The 23,273-nt window shown below is 41.2% G+C and overlaps 1 protein-coding gene across 12 annotated transcripts in view; it reads right to left on the reverse strand.

Moving 5' to 3' along the window:
* celf2 (cugbp, Elav-like family member 2) overlaps positions 1-23,273 on the reverse strand; it is a 281,076-nt gene that overhangs the window by 104,419 nt on the left and 153,384 nt on the right. For all 12 annotated transcript variants that reach the window (XM_084710971.1, XM_084710980.1, XM_084710983.1 and 9 more), the window contains one exon: positions 8,744-8,940. In XM_084710971.1, coding sequence (XP_084567097.1) covers positions 8,744-8,940 — 197 coding nt within the window. The remainder of the gene's footprint in view (positions 1-8,743; positions 8,941-23,273) is intronic.

Raw genomic sequence — 23,273 nt, forward strand, 5'->3', positions numbered from 1 at the left:
GTCTAATCTACTGGAAATTTAAGAGAAGTTGAAATTATGGAAATTACAAGAAAATACTGACAAATGTACGAGAATTTTTTTTACTTTAAATAAAATAATATTATATATTTATATATATATATATACATATATAGAACCCCAGGATTTTTTGAGAAAAAACTTGAAAATTTGCAAGAAAAAGTCATAAATTATGAATTTTTTTCACAAATGTGAAAAAACGTTTTCTTATTGTCACAAATTTACAAGAAAAAAGACAAAATTTATGTGAAACATTCCACAAATATATGAGAGAAAAAAACCCCATACATTTACAAGAAAATAAAAAAAAATTCTGAGGAAAAATCACAGATTTATGTTTGAGGAAAAAAACACTTACAAACTAGTGAGACCAAAACACAAAATTGTGAGGAAAAAAGTCAATATTTACAAGAAAAGACACAAACTTGCAAGAAAAGTTATAAAGTTACAAGAAAAGAAGACTCAAAACTTTTATATAACTCACAAATTTAAGAGAAAAAGCTCAAAAATTTTCATTGGCGACATGTCAGCTGACCTCACACGGGCCAAACACACAAAAAGAAAACAGGCGATTTATTCCAAACACAGAGAAACAATCAGAGTAAGTTTCAGTGTTTACAGGGTTATTATTTTACTATTGAGCACACTATTAATCATATATAATTGTAAAAATAAAAATTTACACCACCCCTCTGAACCTGACTGAAAGTTCTGTCTGATCCAGCTGGACTGGGTCCGTCTCTTTAGGTGTTAAATCTGATTTTTAGTGGAATATTCGGGTCCAGGTAAACACAGCCGATGACATTTCACGTCAGATGAGACGTAAAAAATGATGGTTGATGTAAAATCTATTTCGGGTATCCAGGTCAAACACTTATCAAGAAAAGAATCACCTCTCGGGGGGTGGGGGGAGAGTATTGATTGTACTTTTTTGTTTTCAAGGTGGTTCATACGAAGGAGCAAACCTCTGCAGCATCCTTTGTGTCTATCTTTGGTGCTAAACACTTGTGGCTGTGTTGTGGCTCCCGCTCATCCCCTGAGATCAGCTGTCAATCAAGCCGTGTGGGTGGCAGCGTGTCGTCTCTGTTCTCAGATTTGAAGGTTTGATTTTTCTACAGGTGGCCCTTTTGTCTTTGTCTTGGCTGTAGGTTGACTCATTTCTTTCTTTTTTTTTTTTTTTGTGCTGCAGTAATCAGCAACAAAGAGCAGAAGATGGAATATGTCATGGATTATTGGTTCGGGCGAGAGGCTGAGCGATTTGAAGAAAATACCTGACTGTGATTTTTCTAACCAATATTGCAATTTCGATTGTAATTATTTGCTATAAAAAAAAAGACATATTTGCTCAGAATAATCACAAATTCATCTTGTTTCTACATGACAAGAATCAGATAAAATAATTATTGTGCTTTCAGTCCTCACAGGGTTCAAATCAAAGTAAACTTCAAAGTAAACTTGACAAGTTTTCCACAGAGAGAAATTCCAATTTAAGCTCATATTTATTAACATTACTTAGTAGATTTCAGATATAATAATAGCATTCAAAAGTGTATTGATAACTGCATCACAATTGGCCAGCTATGGTAACAACTGCTCGTCTAGAAATGCTTTATATCGACTGGACAACACCTGAGGACAAGATTCACAGCTTTTACAGTGATAATCTTAATGACATGTTGTGCTTAAATTAATATTCAGACTGTCTGGGAAAATATTATTTGCTTTCCAGTTGAGAGTTAGAAGACTGACACCACACTAATGTACGCTCTGTTTTAATTAGTAGGCTTTTGACAACAAGTCCTCCAAACTAAATGACAAAATCTGTCGTTTGTCCATGCTCTCTGGAACATTTATTTATTTATTTTGTATCAGCAGGATGGCGTCGTTTGTCTGTGCCTTTTGAAACGGTTACAAATCAGTGCTGACAAAAATAACGCTGAGATTTTATGATGTGAAACAACTGAAATTCATGGAAACGTCTGGAGCGAATCTATGTTCCCAAGTTCTGTTAACACCTAATGGTAACCCATGATGTGCTATGTAAGGAACATATGACCTCAGGAACATAAAACCATGGGGACATAGGACCTCGAGAACATAGGACCGTGGGAACATGGAACCACATGAATTTAGCAATTTCGATTGGTCAGCGCTTGTTTTGCATTTGTCTAATTTGCCAGTTGGACATCATCGCTTTATCAGATTATAATCTCGTGTCGTGGCCTTTTTAAAAATCCTCTATATACAGTATTTGTCCCCACATTGTTAATGACCCTTTTCCATTCAGACCAAATTACCCACAGTTGATTTCTCCTTTGATTTATGTTGTTTTTTTAAAAAATATTTTGAATGATTTCCAGGCCATGTTGTGCACAGGGACTCTTGTGTAGGATATAGTCTGTTAATGAAGACATTAAACTTATTCTGTGCATGTGTGTGTCTGTGAATTTAAGTGTGTGTGTGTGTGTCTCAGCAGCTCATGTGGGCAGGCTGTATCATTAAGATAAATGACATAGCGTGTCCCCTGCCAAAACAGAGAGACACACACACACACACACACAGTGCAACAAACCCGTCATGGCGCTTAAGGTTGTGTTTTAGCAAAAGGACCATTTTCTGTTTACCCCTCTGGCTCTCTTTGTCTCATTCTCTCTTTATCTCTCCCTCCATCTCTATCTCTCTTTCAGCACAAAATGCCAAATTGCTCCATTTCTCACTGGCTCCCCTCCTCCCCTGCTCATCCACTCATCTGGTTATTAACTCCAAACACATTAAACCAACAGTAGTGCCACGATATTCCCCAGACCGTCCTAGTCTGAATGAAAAAAAAACACACAAACACGCACAGATGAAATGCACACACCTGGGTCAAACTGCAAAATGGATTCTGCATGACGCACAAAGGCGACACAATTTCATGCTTTAGGGCCAAAATGAGCAAATCTGGGAACTTATTAAAGGAAATCAAACTGACTCTCCAATTACTTTGCGAGTTTTGGCTTCTAACTCACCTAAACAGGCTTGAAGAGATCATTTAAATTATCTGCAATATGGATTTTTGGACACTGATGCATTTGGATTTATGATCATTCCAAAAAATATTCTGAAAAATGTGTTTGCTCGAGGAATTTTATTCTCGTCTGAGGCTGAAGAAGCCTCTCAAACAGCACTTACGACCGCCATCCGACGCCAGATGATGACAATAATAAAACAGGGGGATTACGCTGATCCACAGATATCCACTTTTTGGTTTGACGTGCAGAACTATATCCCAGCCATAGCTCAGAGCGAGCATTAAGTCTCGGGTTTTTATCTCCCCCGTCCTGTAATTAATCATTAATTTATTCAGCTGTCCGACTCCAGTGTCTTCCCAAGATATTTTGGAGACAATTTAAAACCATATTTTACCACAAACTGAAATAAAATGAAAAGAAAATAGAAGCATTTAGACGCCTTTAGACTTGAGTGACTGTAACAGAAACTGACGAACTGATCCTTCCTAAGTCCCGCCCCTTTTCACTCTGTGCAACAATGACAAGTAGTCGAGCAAGCTTGCCGCCTTCGTCACCTTTCTCCTTTCCCTTTTCCTGTACTTATATATGCCATGTGCTCGGCTTGTCAATGTCGGAAAAGTGACATATGTTCACATTTTAGCTAGCTAACTAGTTTCCAATTAATCTGATGCATAAACACGGGATAAGTTGAAAGATTTAATCATTTTTCGCTGACAACCTACGTCAATGTACAAGCTGTTTATTATGACCCATATTTATTTATATTGTCAGACGGCGACCTCTAGTGGCTGTAGTAATTATGGCAGGAGCAAAGGAAGAAGGAAGGTGATGTAGGCAAGAAATTTAACATAAGGACGTGATTGGAGTTGACAGAACGATGGGGTTCAAATTCCATGTGAAACCAAAAGTAAACACTGAACTTATGTAAACGTTAAAGTTACGTTATGTACACAAATTCTGTCACATTACATTCGTAACATATTTTAATCCAAACCATGATCTTTTCCTAAAATTAGCCAAGTAGTTTTGGTGCCTAAACCTAACCAAACCGCTGTCTTCCCACAACGTTAACCATGTTTAATATCATGTGACTTGTAAATCGTGTCGTTTTGGGAGTCAATGGCATTCGACCTATTATGTTGTTTAGGTATAAGGATGCGTTGCAGTTTGAGAGTTTGAAGGTGCATTTTGTTGAGAGTTGCCTCCCATTAAGATTCGTACCTGCATGAAATCAAAAGCACTACATTTCCAAGAGAAACTGCATCTTATTCAACTCTTGCCTGACTAATGAATCTGAATGTAACAAGACTCAGTTTTATCTATAAGTGTTTCAGGCCCTTACTGTATATCATCCATAAATTTATGACTAGAACATTTCATCTGAAAGTTATCTTGTACTTGCCAAATTTCCGCTGTCAATTAATATTCACCATGTTTGTGCTGTTTCTGTCTTTTTGTTGTTGATGTTCTTTTTTGGACTAGCAGTAGCTGAAGTGTCAGCTAATGAGGATCCAAACAAAACCAGAAGAAGGAGACAGAGAAGTTGTCGGAGCTGTAAAGGCTCGTAGGAACTTTTCCTGCCTCTCAGCGGGACTAACAAACTCATTTAAATCCAAACTGCTATTTTACCAAAAAGGAAAAAGTGCCTCCAGGTCGCTGCTGGGGCATCGGAGTGGGCTCATTTGCCCCAAATGGCTGAGATCTTTTTCAAACAACACCGGCGCTAATTTAAAATAAACACACCGAGGGAAGAGAGGGGCCACAGTTTCCCTGACACCGGTGAAATTACCATCGGCTGAAGCAGGCGTGGGGGCCATTGCAGCTCCTCCGAGTTGAGCGAGTGCAGATGAGGCCAGGCGGCTTACTTAACTATGAGAAAACAACAGTGCTCAAAGCCTGCGAATAACAAGGCCAGTAAGAGCCCAATCAAATGCTACATTTCCTCTTAAAACACTCCACCTCGCAGCACAGAACGGAGACTGCAAAAATGAGGCATAGACAGAAAGATTGTCATTCAGAGAGGAAAAAAAAGGCATGGAAGGAGTTTTTTTTTTTTTTAAATCCCATGTAGAGGTGCTAGTGAGTGATACTCTTGACTCATCAACCATAAAAACAACTCATTTCAAGGTTAGTGACGATGAAGCAGGAGATCTGAGCGAGCTGAAGGACAGAAGGAAGGAACTCTGGACCCTTTTTATTCCTCCTCAGCAGCAGCAGCAGCAGAAAAAGAGAGGAAAAAAAAGAGGATGAGAAGGAGGAGGGGGGGGGGGGGGGGACTGGTGGGGAGAGAAGGAGTCATCTCAAGGCTAAGAACACACAAACACAAAGCGCATGACAAGTGTGTTGGTGTGCAAAAATGAGTTGATTTGGGTCTTGGCAGAACGCTGTCTTCGGGCTTTCATAAGCTCATATGACTCAGCCAGAATGAGAGAGAGAGAAAAACACACTCAGAGGGAGAAAAACTAAAAACGGAAGCAGTCTGAGATGGAGTCTGCGGGCGCAGAAAGGTGAAGGACACCACACCTTTTAGCCAATGAAAATATGAAAACATGATCTCAATAGCGCGTCGTAATTTAGATTGTGTGACACCTGCAGCTCCGACGGTGTCCAAAAAGCTTTTACGCTCGTCTGAGGAATGTGAGTTTTTATGAAAAAGGAAATGGTGCAAACATATTAGTGAAAAGTAAATTCTGTAAATAAATATTGCAAAGAGGTTGGCACAAAAGAGAAATATTATGCATGTTTCTACCATGAGTCACTAGTATGCCATCAAAAAAAAAACTATGCTTATGTACAATTTATCTGTTTTGTAGGAACTTTAATTCCACCTGTGTCTGAACATATTTGCACACATGGCCGGATTAAACTAATAAGGGGCCCCTGTGTCAAAGATTTGCCACTGGGCCCCTGGTGACCACCCAACAGTCAATCTTGCAAGACACTATCCACTCCTCGTGACTGTAGAATATTTATTAATATTTAACCAGAACGACAATCTTTCCCTAACCCTAACCAAAGTGCTTTTGTTTCTGAAACCTACCCTAAATGTCAGTATTTGCTTTCTCTAACCAAAATGCTTTTGTTGCAGGAGTCTGGAAGCAAACCCCGACTGTGGTGCTAAAGACCCGTCCTGTTAAAAGACCGCGGCAGCTTGTCAACAGGCGCCGCAAACATGAGCAGTTTTGATTGTGGTGATTTTGGTGCTGGTAAAACATCTGATTCAGTGTTTGCAGCTCGGGTGACTGGAGGAGTTTTTAGTTTAGAAGTTATGTGCTTTTGTGTTATAGGCCACTCCCTCTGCCACGCCCCCTTTTCGCCAGTTGACATGAACACTTAATCGGCTGTCCCTTGGCTCATGATCAACCTTTACACAAAATCATATACAAGTAGAAAACTTGTGCACTGGGCGGTCATGTGCCTTTTTGCAACAAGCCACTCCCACTGCCACGCCCCCTTCTAGCCTTTTGGCATTAACACAAACACAGATACTTGACCTCGACTCCAACTCTCAGCCTCCTCGGGTGAAAACTGTGGTCACAAAAAGGTTAGGGAAAGTTTTCTGGAGCAACAACCTGACCAACTGACTTTCAGTGTTTAACAAAACCCCAGTCTTTCCCTAACTTCAAGTCTTGAGCTTTAAATGTGAAGTGAAACAGCATTCCTGGATTGAAATAAACACCTTTCCAGCCATCGCAATCCAGACAGCAATTAGATTCCTTCCAAAATGCATCTGACAAAGCAGATTAGCAGCATTTAAATGTATATTGTAGAAGACATGGTTTCACTGAGTGGATTTCATCAGCAGGTGTTTCCAGAGTCCAGACATGTATGATGAAAATCAACTTCAGAATCCAAATCCTTAATTCAATTGCATCTCTCTGTCAGATGAGTGTTTACTTGCTTTATTCGCTTCATCCCCACTGATTCATATTTGGCTTGGTGTGACACTTTGAAACTTCTCTTGAAATTTGCTTTACAGTCGGATGGAAGCGCCACATCTCCCCCCTCCTGATGTCCTCTCTCTCTCTCTCTCTCTGTCTCTTCCTCTGTCTTTACTTTCCTCCCACTCTCCATGTCTCATCAGGAGTGTCATCAGCCCCCACTCCGGTTGATGCCTGTTAATATGGCAGCGCTATTGTCTGCCCGTTCGCTGCTGCTGTCTCTATTGTTTGCTCTCACACTTGACGAATTCATCAAAGGAAAAAGAAAAGGAATGGGAGAAAATAGCTGCAAATCATGCGGTTTCGCACAATTGACTGTGTAAGTCTGGCTGCGAGAGTCTTTGTCTTCCAATGGTGCACGAAATGTGTGTTTGCTTGTGTAATTCTGCACATATATCATTTCTTCTGCCATTAAGTACGTGGGACGGCCCGCTCAGACACCGACTGCTGCGTGTGTGTGTGTGTGTGTGTACGCACAGAGTGTGTTTCTATGTGCCTCTGTGTGTGTGACTGGGTTCATCAAAAGTGTATTATGTCTGCATGTCAGTATGTCAGTTTATGTGTGTCTTAGTATATCTGTACGAGTGTCTCTGTGTGTCTAGTCCTTTACTTCAGGTCGCAACAATAAAGTGGGAAAAAAAATCTGATTGTAAAGAAGATTTTCATGCTTTCAGACAAATAACGGAAAGAAGACATAATACAACAGAGGGAAGTAAGGATGAAAGAGAAATGAGGAAGAAAGACTAGAATGAAAGAAAGTAATGAAGTGTGGGAAGGAGGATGGAAAAAAGAAAAAAGGAAGATAAGAGAGACAAAGTAAGAAGACTTTTTTGAATCAAGAAGAGAAAGAAAACAAATACAGATTAAAAGGGAGGGAAATAAGAAAAACTGAGAAACAAAAGTACAGAAGAGGAGAAAAGGAAGAAAAATTGGGAAGAAAACATGGAAGAAAGAATTGAGGAAAAGAGGATGGAAAAGAAATGGACAGAAGAAAAATAAAAGTTGATTAAATGAAAGCTAGAAAGTAAAGTTGAGGAATAGGAGGAATGAAAGATGAAGGACAAAATTTTAAGGAAAGGATGAAATAAAAGGGACAAAGTAAGAAAATAATTAGAATTCATAAAGTAGAAAAATGAAACAAAGAAAGGTAGGATTAAACAGAAAAGTAATGAAAGAATAAAAGGAAAGAAACAGAAGAGGAAGAAAACAGAAAGCAGGAAGGAAAGGAAAACATGAAATAAAAAGAAATAAAGGAAGGAAAGATGAAAGACTGCAAGAAAGAAGGAAACAGAGAGGAAAAAGAAAATTTGATTGAAAAGAATGAAGTAAAGTAAAATAACAGAGTTGAGGAAGAAGAGAGAAAGAAATAAAGAAAATACAAAAGGAAACCAGGAAGGATAGATGAAAGAACTGGAAAAGAGAAAGGAAAAAGGATGGAAAGAAGGAAGGAAAAGAAACAATAATATAAATGAAGGATAAAAATTAAAAGAATAGCGAAGAAAAAAGAAGAAGGCAGGTAAGACGGAAGACAGAAAGACATAAGGAAGGGAAGGAGAGGGTGAGAATAATTACTTCAAGATAAAGAAAAGAAATGCAAGATAAAAAGAAGGATTGGGAAAGGAAAAAGGAAAAGAGAAAGAAAAGGAGCACAGAAATTATAGAAGAAAACATTTAAAAAGAGAGGACAGAAAGAAGGGAGGTAAAGAAAAAGTGCTGAAAACAGAGAAAGGGAAAGAAAGTGCAGTCATAGAAGGTCCTGAGTCATCGTACCTTTGCTCTGTGGAGGGTTCTGGCTGCGGTCTCGGAGTATGTTGATCTGGTAGACGGCTCCGTACGGCTCAAACAGCTCCTTCAGCTCCTTCTCTGACCAGGAGCGCGGGATCTGGCCCACAAACATCTTGATGGCGTCCGGGTCTGGCTGGTCCGAATGCTCCAGCGCCCCGTTCATCTTCCCGGCCGTGCCGTTACTGTTGATGACACGGAAGAAAAAGACATTATGAGCCGAGTAACAGATCACATTTCCGCTGTGGAGCCGTGGTCCCACATTTTATTATTCGGTGCTGTGCGCTTTGAGTTTCTTAGGACATGTAAAAGTTTTATTCACTCGCACAAGTTAAAATCAAACAAAAGCATAGAAAGTAGCATGAAATATAGGACCGCTGTGTTGTGAAAACACTATATAAACTTTCCAGAAGCTCAGAAAAAAGGCATTTTTTTCAGTTTTTACCTTTGTGACAATGCATTTTTCAATGAATTTTAAAGTGATTGAAATATCTTTTAAAGTAAGAACTCAAAAAGGAACACTTATCCTAAAAAAAAAAAAGAAATCAGAATCACCCAAATTGGAGATACATGGTTTTCACTGGAGAGGAACAATTAGTGTGTAAGGAAAGGAAGAAAAGGGGTCATCACCTCTGCCAACGTAATAGAAAGCAATATTCACTAGGGAGAAGGAAACACATAAAACATACGAAAAAGTAAAAGTTGAAGCACACGATTACGGAAAGACAATTACAGGACATTTTAACTAAATTAGAGAAAAGCATTCTCTTAAGATGTGCCCGTATAAAAATGAAAATTGATTTAGTTCAGAAAAAGTACAAAAAAACTTCCCCAGAATTCCATTTTTCAACATAGTGGCCTCTAAAAACAGCCTTCAGACCATCAAAGGGACACTGAAACTCAGTGAGCCACACTAATAAAATTCTCTTGGGTGCCTCAGCGGCTCCTTACAGCGGAGTGAGACGGCTTTCAATGCAGGTTTTACAGACTGATATCCCTGAAGCCGGCAATTTTTATATACACTGACCTGACACAGCAGCAAGATGACACACCACGCTGACCCTAAATGTAAAGACGCAGTGGAGGATCTATTCAGGATGCCGGTAAATCCACGGTGTACGACTGAGCCGAACACAGATTCTGTTCCTGGTATTTTGCAGCACAACAAAGGCGACATACAAAGTTTATCTGCATGCTTTTTCTAGTGCGTCCTTGGCTTTTGTCACTGCACTTGTTGACATGAAATCTGCTGTTGTACGAGCACTGCAGAGAGCAGACACTTTGTGAAAGTGTGCTCAACAAAAAGATAAACTTTTCTGTTCGCCCCGTTTTCACATGAGACTTCTTCTGTGCGAACAAAAAGTTTATTTCACTCAACTTTCAAAAATTATATTTAAAATCCATGTTAGTGAGCTCTTCTCCTTTTGCAAAATGATCCAAACACCCAACATATGTGGCACACAGACATACCGATTAAACATCAGGATTGTTGCACAAGTATGTCTTGGACTCGTTTATTATTTCACATGGTGCTACGGATACCATTTTTCCTCAGGAGGGCCAAGTCATCACACGCCCTACCTTGCCTCTGATTGGCTTAATATTCTAACCCTACCCTAACAATCACTCCTCATGCCTAAACCTAACCAACCCAACCAATGACGGCAATGACTTCTAGCCCATCAGAGGCAGAGTAAGGTGGGTCATGATTTTGACTTTGCCCCATTTAACTTTAGTTCAGTGCCACTCTAAAATGTGCAGTTTAACTTGAAAAAAGAAATTTATTAGGCACTGATCAGTGGCTATTTGCCACAGGTCTATAGATGCCATTTTTATTTCCCAGGAGGGCAAAGTCATGACCTGCCCTACTCTGTCTCTGATTGGCTTAGCCTGGTATTCTTACCCTTGTCCTAACCAACCCAACCAATGAAGTCAATGAATACTAACCAGTCAGAGGCAGAGTGAGATGGGTCATGACTTTGTCCTACTGGGAAAAGAATTCAGTATCTGTAATCTTATGTACAAAAGCCATAACTATGTACAACTCTAACATGTCTAGTTTAATCTTGAAAAAACAAACACATTTAGAGGCACTGAACTCAATCTGATGCAGGGTTGCAGATACCACATTTTTTTCCCGGGAGGGCAAAGTTATGGTCCGCCTTACTCTGCCTCTAATTGGCTTACCGTGATATTCTTACCCTAATCTTAACCAATCACTCCTCATACCTAAATCTAACCAACCCAACCAACAAAGGCAACAAGTGCAAGTCAATCAGAAGCAGAATAGGGCGGGTCATGACTTTGCCCTCCTGGGAACACATATCATATCTGTAGCCCTGTGTGAAATAGCAACAGTTCAGTGCCTAATAAAGGTTTTTTTGGGACATTTTAGAGCGGTCTATTTTTGTGACCAGCCCAAGGCACACCAGTGATCCAGTAATCATGCTGTTGGCAAATGAAAAATTATCACTAACAGATTTTTAGCAAATTTATGGACAAAATTTGTCAGAAATAAACCTTTCATGTGCATAGAAGAAGATTTCTTCAGCTTCTGAGGAAAAATGGGAGCGAAACAATAGTGTTGCTTTTATATTTCTGTTGACTACATGCTTTTGCAGTGCGTCCTTGGGTTTTGTCACTGTAGCTGTTGACATGAAATCTTCTGTTGTATGAGCTACGGCGAAAAGCAGAGACACTTTATGAATGCATGTTGGCCTGCAGTCCACCACACTGCACATGTGTGAATGTTTGTGCATGTTTGCATGCATGAACGAGCGCTGGATAAGCAGCATGCAGCGTGCTAATGTGAAGTTGTGTGTGAGGGATTAGGTTGCAGAACCAGTACAGCAAACCTCCAGGCCCTCTAACGGGACACAGATGCTTACACGCTGGTTATATTTCCACATCTGGAATGCATATGAAATGGAGGTGAAGTGCTTTCACCCTTTTTCACCGCAGAGCTACAACACTTATCTTCACAAAACACACTCGTCTGTCCACGTGTTTGGAATGCTAACTCCAGCTACGGCGTCTCTTTTTTTTTTTCTTGGGACCAATAAAGAGCAAGTGAAGGCTTTCAACGGCGAGGCCCTACGGAGAGGAGAACGGCAACCCAAGCACGCGTGAGGCAAAGTGTGGCTGCCTTTTGAGGACAATCATACGCAAATGGCTACACACAAACACACACACATCACTGCCATCAAGGCCTGTGGTCTATTTAAGATGGCTGAAAACCAATTTAATGAAACCAAAGTCAATGGCAGTGCTGTTTTATTGCTCTACTTTCCCTTTTGTTATTCTCGGCAGGAGAGAGAAAGAGCATTATCTTAAGAGGCAAAAACAAAACAAAGCCAAATCCCGAGCTTGGTTAGGCGACAACACTAATACCACCCTATAAAGCTCAGCAAGAGAGAAAGAGAAAGAGCGAAGGAAGAAGGGAGGGAGGGGAAGAAAGAGATATGGAGAGGGAGGGAAAAAACATCCAGACCTTTGAACGCGGGCCATCCATCTTTTGCAGAAAGAGCCAAGGCGCTCAGCAGAAACGCCCAATTCTTTAAAGGACTTAAAGGACATGTCAAATAAAACGCCACAACCGGAGAAGGAGTCAACGAGCCAAACCAGTGCTAACAGTCCTCGGGGCAACAACCGCTCCTCGCTAAGCTGTCCGATAAATCGCGGGGGCCTCGGCGCTGAGGGAGCCCCAAGGGTGGGCTGCTGCTGCTGCTGCTGCTGCTGATGGGGGGGAAAGAAGGGAGGAAAGGGAGGGAAGGGCAGCGGCGGCGGCGAGGAGTTACGGCCCCTATCACCGGCTGATGTTTAGGCACATAAACGGCAAGACGAGGGTATCGGACGAGCCTTGGCGGTCGCTGGGTTCAGACTGCAGCACATCATCCCTTCGCCCTCTGACACACACACACACACACACACACACACACACACACACACACACACACACACACACACACACACACACACACACACACACAGAGCTGATGTGTGTGAATGAGAAAGAATAGCTGGAGACAATCCCTCATTGTTGGCTGTTTATGTGAGGCCTGCGCACTCACAGAAATGAGGGTTCCAAAAGGGTTCTTCCTATAGGGGTGAGGTTCTTCCCAGAACCATTTGCTTCTGGAGAACCCTTTTTCGAGGAAAGGGTTTGTTGAAGGTTCTTTGTAAGACTAAGGGTTCCATTAAGAACCGTTTTAATCCAAAGAACCCTTTTAAGAAGAAATTGTTTTTCAAGGATGGTTGAAATCCTTATATCCTTAATCCATAATATAAAAAAGTTCTCAGTGGAACCCCTTGAGTGTGTTCTAATGCCCTTGCAATATAAAAAGGTTCCCTGCCAAACCCCCTCAGTATGTTCTAGATAAAGCCCTTAGAATATAAAAAGGTTTTCAGTCGAACCCACCAGGCAGATTCTAGATAAAGACCTTGGAACGTAAACGGTTCTTGGCAGAACCCCCTCAGTGTGTACTAGATTGAACCCCTGGAACATAAAATGGTTCTCTGTAGAACCCCCCCAACATGTTCTAGGTAAAACCCTCGAAATATAAAAAAGCTCTCAATAGAACCTTCTCAGTGGGTTCTACGTAAAACCCTTGGAATATCAAAAAGTTCTCCGTAGAACCCCCAGAGAGGGTGAAACCATTACACCATAGAAGGGTTCTCTGTAGAACCCCTCATAAGAGGTTTTGGTCAATACTTTTCACAGATGGTTCTAGATATAACGCTTTACGTGTGGCTCTAGGTAGAACTATCTGAAATGGCTCCACGTGCAACATTTATAAAGGGTTCTAACAGGAACCAAATAGAGCTCTCCTATGAGGACAAGCCAAAGAACCCTTTATGGTACTAGTAATGGTTCTCTTTATTTCTAAGAGTGTGGGGGCTGAGCGAGTCGACGGGGGAGACGATACAATAGCCGGTGTCAGAGGACACTGTCCACCCTGTGCTGCCTCCACCATTCACTCCGCCTGCTAAGACAATGAATAGCTTCACACTTGCAGCCATAAGGCGTACGAACGCTTACAGAACGCTCACAGAACCGTCTTGTGTGGATTGCACGCTCGCTCTTTTCCCGAGGTGCTTGGAAGTAGGTGACTCTACTCACTACAAAGGAATGAGCGCCTCTTCCATCGCCCCTGTGGCCAAGACTGACAAGGTGTTATTGCGAGCAGACAGAGCTTTAGCGTGTGTGTGTAGATGTTTGTGCGAGTGTGTGAAGCTCAGCAGGAGAGTGTCCTGGGGCTCGGATTAAGTCGTTGAGTGGATCCACTCCTGCCATGGCCTCTCCATCTCCCTCCTCTCTTTCCCCTCTTCTTCCTCTTCTTTTCTCTTTCTCCCTCTCAATTTGAGCCAATTGTTTGCCTTAATGGCTTAACTATTGCTTCCATCACTCCGGTCTCCCTGCAGCACAGGGCCATGACAGAGGGCTGATCTGTGTGTGTATATGTGTGTGTGTGTGTGTGCGCTCAGCCAGACTGCAAAAAAAGTGTCTGGATAGGTCTTTGAAGCAGCTGCTGAGGGCTGTTATTCCCTCACCTCACACTCACATTAGACAGCAGGCTCATCAGCCAAACTACAGCTGCACGATATTGACCATAAAACCTTATGATGGTAATTTATTTATTCATTCATCATCTTCATTTTACATTCGCAGCTCCTCAGACCTCCCCTGTACTAAAGGAACTGTTCAGTGTCTTGGCAAACGCACTAATTGGCTTTCTTTTCCGACAGTGAGATGAAACGATCAATACTGCATCAGTCTCTTGTCCGTGGTTAGCCTAGCTTAGCATTAAGTATAGAGGCGTGGAGTAGAATATATGCCTTCCAAAGCCTTGTGAGCTGATTTACATGATGCATCTTGGTTGTTTAACCCACGCAAGAACTGAAATATTTCTTGACAAACAACAGTTTATCCACATGCCTGGCAACATCCACATTGTTCCAGAAGTTGCATCTTCCAGAGGTTGCGCCAAATGTTAACCTGACTACATGCGCTGTAGTAACCAACTTAAATCCTTGAACACACGCTATAAGTCAGTAATCAAACGTCTCTTCAACATGTGTCTTTCAACAGCACAAAAGTGAATTTTACAGTCAAAGCTCAGCTGCGGAAACTAAACTTCATTTTCTGCAGTACTGTAGGTGCTGGGGATGCAGTTCTTGTGGACCCGCCAAGGCCAACACATACACCTACAAGTGTTCTAGTCTGTTAAATGCCAAAGGAAGAATAAGAATGCCCAAAAGAACAACAACGAACTGAAGGTGGCAACAAGTGCAGCTGCAGCAACAGCTCCGCCTTGAATTTGCAAAAATCGGCATGCAAACATTGCCACCAAACTTCTCAGATGAAAGGAGAAAACACGTCCAACTTAGCAAAAAACCTTCAACCTACATTTGCAATGGATAAACGCTAACTGCTATTGTGTTTAGGCTAATGTAATGTAGTCTAACCATAGCTTGTAGCAATAGGCTAATAGGCAGTCGGTCAATCTACAGTATATATGTTGGATATTACACGTAGAAGGAATAATGAAAATAAGCTCCACCTCCACAGATGAAGAGTAAACAGTGACAGCAACGAGCTACCTGGAATACATTAACGGCCTGCTCTCCTCTCTGTTTGCCTTGTTCACAGCTGGACTCCAACAGGCAGTCAGACAGGAACGTGCTGCAAAAAGACAGTGGGAGACAGACGGAGGGGACGAGCGAGGCAGGTGAGACTGGGCATGAAAGAGAGGGAGAGACGGATGCAGATGAGCCAGGTCTAGGAGTAAGCACAGCTCAGAGCTCAGCATGGGCTCTCTGAGAAACCAGGCACACGCACACACATGCATACACACATATCACACATGCATACACACACGGGCTACAGTTCAGGCTGGCTGCGTTGATCCCCCTGCTGTTTTTCCCTTCTGTTTCTGCTCTAAAACACACATCCTCTCTGACTCCCTTAACCCCTCAATCGCAGCACACACACGTGCCGCAAAACACCGCTCACACACACTTCAGTGGGTTCGTGGAAGGGCCGAGCTGTCGCACACTTCTTCTCATTGGCATCGTGTTTGCAGGGTGTGTAACGGTCCCACAGGGGAACTAATCTTGTTGACAAGCAGAGTGAGAAACATCAGTTCCCCCCCGAGGGAGCGGGGCGACCAAGGTCAGCTAAACACACACACACACACACACAAGTACTGACATGTTAGCACACACTCATACAGACCTGGACAGTCACATATTCTCACATGTGAACACCTTGACAGATTCTTGCACAACTTTCACACAAACAGGCAAAAGATGCTGAAAGGGAAGCACAGACATCTGGACACACGCTGACGGCTGAGCAGTAACTCACTTTCAGAGGAAATGATTCATGACATTATGATCATATCATGTTACCATCCTGACCTGAGGATGAGGAGCCCACAAGGCTCCGTAAGACTCATCTAAAGCCTGGTGGACACTGGAGGGTTTTCAAAATTGTAACAGAGACAACAAACATAACCACAGCTTTAACCAATTTTTAACACTTTAACCATAAGAACCAACAAGCCAAATGATTCAGTCAAGACGTAGGACCACACACTTGGTGATTACGTTAAATGATTTCAGAGTGGTGATTGTAAGGACTAAGGATCTCATTTCATACATTTACATATAACAAAGTTTAATGGAAGTAAAGAACAGTGTGCAGGAGTTTGCTCTTCTCTTGGTGTGCATTAGCTTTTCATTCTACACTATTTCAAAATACAGGTAGAGTCAGATCAATAGCATAAAGACTGTCTGTAAACCCTACACACTACAGGATTGTTTGTGCAGATAATCTTTCATCCTTAAATATGTTAAATAAACACTGGGAAAATTGTTGACCCTGCTTTTGATTTCGATCCGTTTTTGGTTTTACCTCATTTCAATCCATTTTTAATTTAGAATTAAAACTGTGGCACCACTAGTCAGAAGCAAACCACTGAAAATCACTGGGATTCACTCTTCATTAGAAATATTTTCAGGCAACATTTCATTTTCACTAAAAGACTAAGAGATGAAGACTCACAATCCATTATTTTGGCAAGCTGAAAGCTTACATAGGATATTAAGAACAACATGTTTGTCGTCAGTGGGGTTTAATGGATAAGAACACTGTCGCTTTCACTGACTGATTGTGAAGGAGCGTCTTCTTCACAATTCTCAAAACATTCTGAATGATTTCTTGTTTTTGCTACATCATACTATGGAACAGATAATAATAATAATAATAATAATAAAATTCTATGGATGCATTTTTTGTGCAAGCAATGTTGAGAAGGTCTCTGCACACCTGAAATGTCTGACAGGTGCGTCGGAAGAAAAAGTTCAATTTGAAAAAAAGTTAGCAGACTCCCGCACACTGTCTCGCTTTCTAGTGATTTATTGAATATCCGACGTTTCGGTCCAAACGACCTTCATCAGGTATACTGGCGGTGGCCAAACGACCTTCATTTTGGCCACCGCCAGTATACCTGATGAAGGTCGTTTGGACCGAAACGTCGGATATTCAATAAATCACTGGATGCATTTTTTAAAAGCATTGGTATGCATCATGATTCAGAGCTAACACAGCATTTCCCCTCAAAGTTGGGGCATTTTATTTTTAATTGCACATCATTAAACTATTTTTTTTCTGTGCTCCTCTCACTGGTTTAAAGTGGGTAAGACTCAGGAAGAGGAAATGTCACGTCCATTTGTGCATCAATCATGATTTAGAAAGATCTGAATCAGAATCTGATGACGGTCGTGGGGTTGTTTGGACAAAACAACCTGATCAAACCGCTCTCACACAGCCCTGTTTGGCTGAGGTTTGGAATGTGAAACACTTAATAAATAATACCCGAATATATGCATGCATTTGACTTTGTTGCTTATTTAGTCATGAATATTTAATGTGACAGAGAAATACAGTGAAGCCAAGTTTCCAGGGGTTTAAATTGGGCTCTTCTCCTCAACATGATAAGCACACCTCACTCCAAGGCACAGAACAGTCCCAAATGGGACGAACACACACCTAAACAAACACACACCACCTGTGTGCACACAAGCCACAAGCAGATACATCTAGAAAAACACACACACACACACACACACAATTCATTTCATAGTCGTGAATGTGTTCTGCCGCTGTATCAAACTGTAAACAAGATTAGCAACTTCACCACAACACACCATAAGAGGTGTGCTTTTCTTCCCTGAATCTGACTCTGTAACTGATTTTGTCATCGGCGGTGTGCGAGGCGGATTAGTGACTCAAACTAAATGAGTGGCGTGCTGTATCGACTGATTTATTTGGAACGCTTCTAGTTTTTCTGTAACTGAGTTACAGCGAGGTAAACTGGCTCCCGGGGGCCCTGTTCCAGCCAAACGAGGGAGTGTGATATTGCCTGTGATTCACTTGAACTTTACAATAAGCAATATTCCGCCCACCTCGGGTACAGCGCTGGGACAACAGCCACCGGGACGCACTTTATACAGCACGTTTCATATATTCATTATCGATATTTCTCTGCTGTAGGAGGGAGCACAGCTTCCATCCATGAATAACTGTGCCCAGCTGAAAGAACTGGGTCTGTGCGAGACTGTATGATTGCCTCTTTGTGTGTGTGTGTGTGTGTGTGTACATGCATTTGTGGTTGCCATGGAGACGTGGCAGCACATACGACGCGGGGAAACGATCAGATAAATGTCACAGTAGCTAATGAAGCTGCACCGGTGCCCCGACGCTCAGCTAGCTCTGCGCTAACGAGCTACCACACGCCGCCGCCCGCTAATGAGAGGAGACACACACACGCTTACACTTACACTCTCTCTCACACACACACGTATATGTACACACACGAAATGAAGAAAACATACTGATGCATGACACACACGGATGCGAGTGAAATAGGTCTCATTTTACTCGTTTCTCATGTCTCATATTTTCCTGGTGTATGAAAACAGTGGAGGAGCCCGCGATGTTTCCACAGGAATAAAGCCGCCTTGTTAAGATGCTGCAGGCGCTGGTCTGTGCAGCGCTGGGATCTGTCACACATTTAAGCTGACACGTACACTTGAATTATGTTGAAAATTAAGGACAATGTAAAACCTTGCTGAGCAGGGAAAGTGTTTTCTAAATGCTTTTTGTAAATTCAGTCATGCAGCTGTTTAAAAGCTGAGATAAAGGAAAGAAAACTGCCATTTTTCCTCCCTTTTATCCCTTTTTGTTGACCTGTTGTCCCGTTAAGTTGATGGACCAGTATCAAAAAAGGACCTCAGTAAATAATTTGTTTATTAGTACAGACCCACAACTGCTAGCCAGAAATCTGCTGCTACAAAATGTATTACATCTACAGAGGAAATTAGATTCACTCTCTCAAACAGAGACAGAAAATCTGGTAAGCTGACGTTAGACTAAATGAAAAATGAAAATGAATGTTTAATGGTTAAGCGTGTCATCGTGTCATAGGTCAGTACCTTGTAACTTATGTGATAAATTATGCGTAATTTCTCCTTTTTGTGCTGCTACCGACATCTTTTCATTTCTTTTGCTTCTTTTGTTGTTATTTTTGTGCATTTCCTGCTGTCTGTTGTGTGCAAAAATCAATAAACAGATATTTAAAAAATGTACGAAAAAGTCTAAAATGTCTCACCCTAACCATAACCAACAACAACAAAAGTCTGAGGAACAAATGCCCTGTGGATTCCGTTCTAGGGTGATAAATAGCGAACTTTGCCAAATTAAGTATCTAATAAATTTCTTATTGAATCTTTTATCTGTTCTTGCTATCTTTTTTTAATCAGCAAAGCATAATGTGGAAAATATTCAGGAGCAGATTTGTCATTTTTAGCGAACGCTGACTGTCACTTTTATGGGTTCAAATGACCAGTATGTTGAAAAAGTGTGATTTCAATCAATTAAACATCAGCCTTGTCTATTACACGTTAAAATCCAGGTGAGAATGATCTTAGAGATATCTACTTATTTTGAATACATGCATTTTCAGTGAAAAGAACTAAAGAGTGTCATACATGAAAAACTGTAAATGTATGACAGCTAAGAACTGTACAGAAGGACGTAACACTTATAATAAAAATGAATTATTTGAATCCACTGTGTCTCTGCTCAGGCTGAAGGTTTCTCTTAACTTAATTGAAAAACAGCACGCTTTATGATGAATGAGCTCCTTTCAAAGCCAGTACAAACGCCGCACCCCGTCTGCATGCGAGTAAGTTATTTAAGTTGCAGAAAGAAACTTGAACTGCGACTTAGTCATCGCGCCACCTCCTCACATACAGGCAGCAGACGCACACTTCATGTACTCCCGAGAGCCTTGAGAAACAGCGCGGCGAAGAACACCATCACATCACATGCGGAGGAGGAGATCCACTTAGAGCACGTGACACTTACAGTACAGCTGAACCCTGAACTGTAGAGGACTGCTACCTATACTTGTTCTCTGCACATCTACAACACCTGCAAGAACGCGATGAGCACAGTATATTCTAAAAGGCCATACCAGCGTTGCGCATGTTCTGGTTTCTTCCTTCTTCTAAATCGCTGAATTGCTGAATGTTTTCAACTGCATGCCGTAAAATTTTTATAATCCAGCCATTTCCATTGATTTTCTAAAAGGTATGCATGTCATTTTTGCACATTTCCTGGTGAATATTAAGCACATTCCTGCACAAATCTATACAGATCTTTCATTTTAATAACATATTTTGCATTTTTTTTTTACAATATTTTACACATTGTATTGCCAGCTTCGCATTTTACAGTTATGCTTCGTTACTTGTAGCACTTCTACTTCTACTAAATTCATCATGGGCAAACCTACAAATACTTGGCAATGAACCTCATTTTCTGGAATTTCAAAGACAAAAACAATCTGAAGAAAAACTTATTAATATTGGTAACAAGAACAATTGATAGTCGAATAACTGTTGAAGCTGTGCTATGAGCAAAAATGTTTTCAGCAGATGAATCTTTAAGAAAATTAATCTTTAGCAGTCATCCTATCTAGATAACATTACAGAATGGATGGAAATCAATGGTGGCTCGAACCAGTGGGAAAAACATGAATATTTTCACTGCTTTCCCTTGCCGAAAAAAGAAATTAAACAGAAATTTTACATCACAGAGTTTCTGGTCTACCGCTGCCTCTATCTGTGTGTTTGTTTGTGTGATTACATGACTTCGGTGTCACAAAAAGTTAGTTTGGATCCAGTGAAGTCACATAATAACACAAAGAAACTAACTGAGAGCAATATTTGGCTTATATAATGGCCTTTCCATAGTGGTCTATCTTAGCTTCCTTCACCAGTACTCCTGCTCTTTCTTCAAACTGAGACATGATGACCGCCATCTACTGTAGACAATGCAAATAATCCAAACAACCCTTTAAAATACAACAGCATGGTTTGCAAAATGGTTACATGCAGGTAAAGGTGGGTAAGCTAAAATATATGTGATTTTAAAATATAATGAACATGTTTTCCATATACTATACAACACCTTGCACTCTGGTCAGTGAATTTGTTCTTTTTACTGGGAGTTAAACTGTATCTGGACAGTATGAACTGTTTTACTCCACCTTTGATAAACCAATAAACGTCTCAGTCTGATCTGGTCACCAAAAATCAATAGGTTTCAATCCGCTGGGAGCATGAATTGCGAATGAAAAACTGTGCTTTTACAGCTAGGGGGATAAGGAGATTTTCTCACTGGAAAATTGATAAAAAGGTGGCTTAATGTTGGCACTGTAGGAAAGGTCACAAGGTTGCTAGAATCAATGATGTTCTTCCTCTTGGGGGTTTGAATGAGCAAAGCAAATTTCATGCACATCTGGTCACTGAGCTTTCAAGCTTAAAGATGGAGGTAATGACACTGACTCTGCGGGGTATAAAAATAAAAATATTCCCACATGGGGTAAATTCTTATCAAACATTGTGGCTTTAAAAGGACAGTTCATATTATTTTAAGAGGAGTATCAGTCAGTGTATTAGCTGCAGCAGACGCTGGTCGGCACACACCCAGTTTGGAGAAATGCGTAAGGGCACCAGCACACATACTGGCAACTTTAAAAAATCAATAAAACAACATCAGTTTAAATGTGCATTATATTTAGAATATTTTCACCATTTCACTTTGCCATCAGACAGCTTCCTCTGATGGGAAAACATGGTTATATAAGCCAAATATTTCTGTCTCCGAACCAACCAAACCCCATTAGCAAAATAAGTAATTTTACCTTACAGAACACCAAGGAATTGTTGGTCTACTGCTACCTTGATCTGTTAGTTTGTTTGTGTTATTGTGTTACTGGCGTTGTAAAAAGTTAGTTTGTGTTCACACAAGTCACACAATAACATGAACTAACTAACCAGTTGAGGCAATATTAGACCAGCAACTCCTGTGTTCTGCGAGGTAAAATGACTGATTTTCCTTATGGAATTTGGTTGATTTGGATACAGTGATTTCTGTCTTGTTTAACAGCAGTTTACCTTTAGAAAGGGCCGTCTAACAGCAAAGTAAAGTGGTGAAGATACTTTAGATATAGTGTACACTTACACTGATATTGATTTTATATTAGGTGGATATTTTTAAAGTGGCTAAAATACATTTTGTTGCTGACCCTGTCCACAGCAGTACATTGCTTTGCTTCCATGCTGACTCACCTCTCTGCTCCTACTAACTGGGGTTGTTTCGACCTCCATCTGTCTTTAGGTAATACACTGGCTATCTATAAGAACCTCATACACCCTCACACCAAATAATCTGAACTATCCCTTTAATATTTTTCTATTTTGTATCCTGGAAAAAGTCTGTTTTGGAAAACCTGCTTCACTTCTTCCTACTTTGACGGTGCAGTTCCTGGAATTATCTCCCTGAAATTACGCTTTCTAGCTCACGTCAGCCTGACCTGGAGTTTCTCTCTGTGTGTGCGTGTGTGCGTGTGTGTGTGTGTGTGTGTGTGTGTGTGTGTGTGTGTGTGTGTGTGTGTGTGTGTGTGTGTGTGCACGTGATAGAGGGAAGGAAGGGTGGAAAGGAATTAGAGCATCTTAAAGCCTCAACACCAGATTGGTCAAATCCAGGCAGCAGCAGCAGCAAAATTCCACCCTAATCTTTAGCACACTTCCTCTCTTCTTCGCCTCCTCCCTGTATCTTGTTGCTATGGGAACAGCATTGTCGGCGGGGCACAGGGGTGAGGGTAGCTGGGGGTATACTGGGTGTTGTGTGGGTGCCTCTTTGAATGACGGCACTACAACGCACACGCAGATTTGTGGCGTGTCACCTGTTTTTTTTTTTTGTTGTTTTTTTCCGAGTCTCTTATCTCTTTCTGGAAGAAGAAGCCTGTCCCTGCTCCTTCATCACCTCCCGTTTCCTCTCACTCAATCTCTCATGTTTGCGGGCTTAATGAGAAACAGCTTGTTTGTGGTGTGAGTCTGCGTGCGTGGCCGTGCGTCCGCGTGCGACCGTGTGATGAAATGGCAA

The sequence above is a fragment of the Lutjanus erythropterus genome, chromosome 22, assembly GCF_056507025.1.
Source record: "Lutjanus erythropterus isolate fLutEry1 chromosome 22, fLutEry1.hap2, whole genome shotgun sequence".
In the NCBI taxonomy this organism is placed as follows: domain Eukaryota; kingdom Metazoa; phylum Chordata; class Actinopteri; order Lutjaniformes; family Lutjanidae; genus Lutjanus; species Lutjanus erythropterus.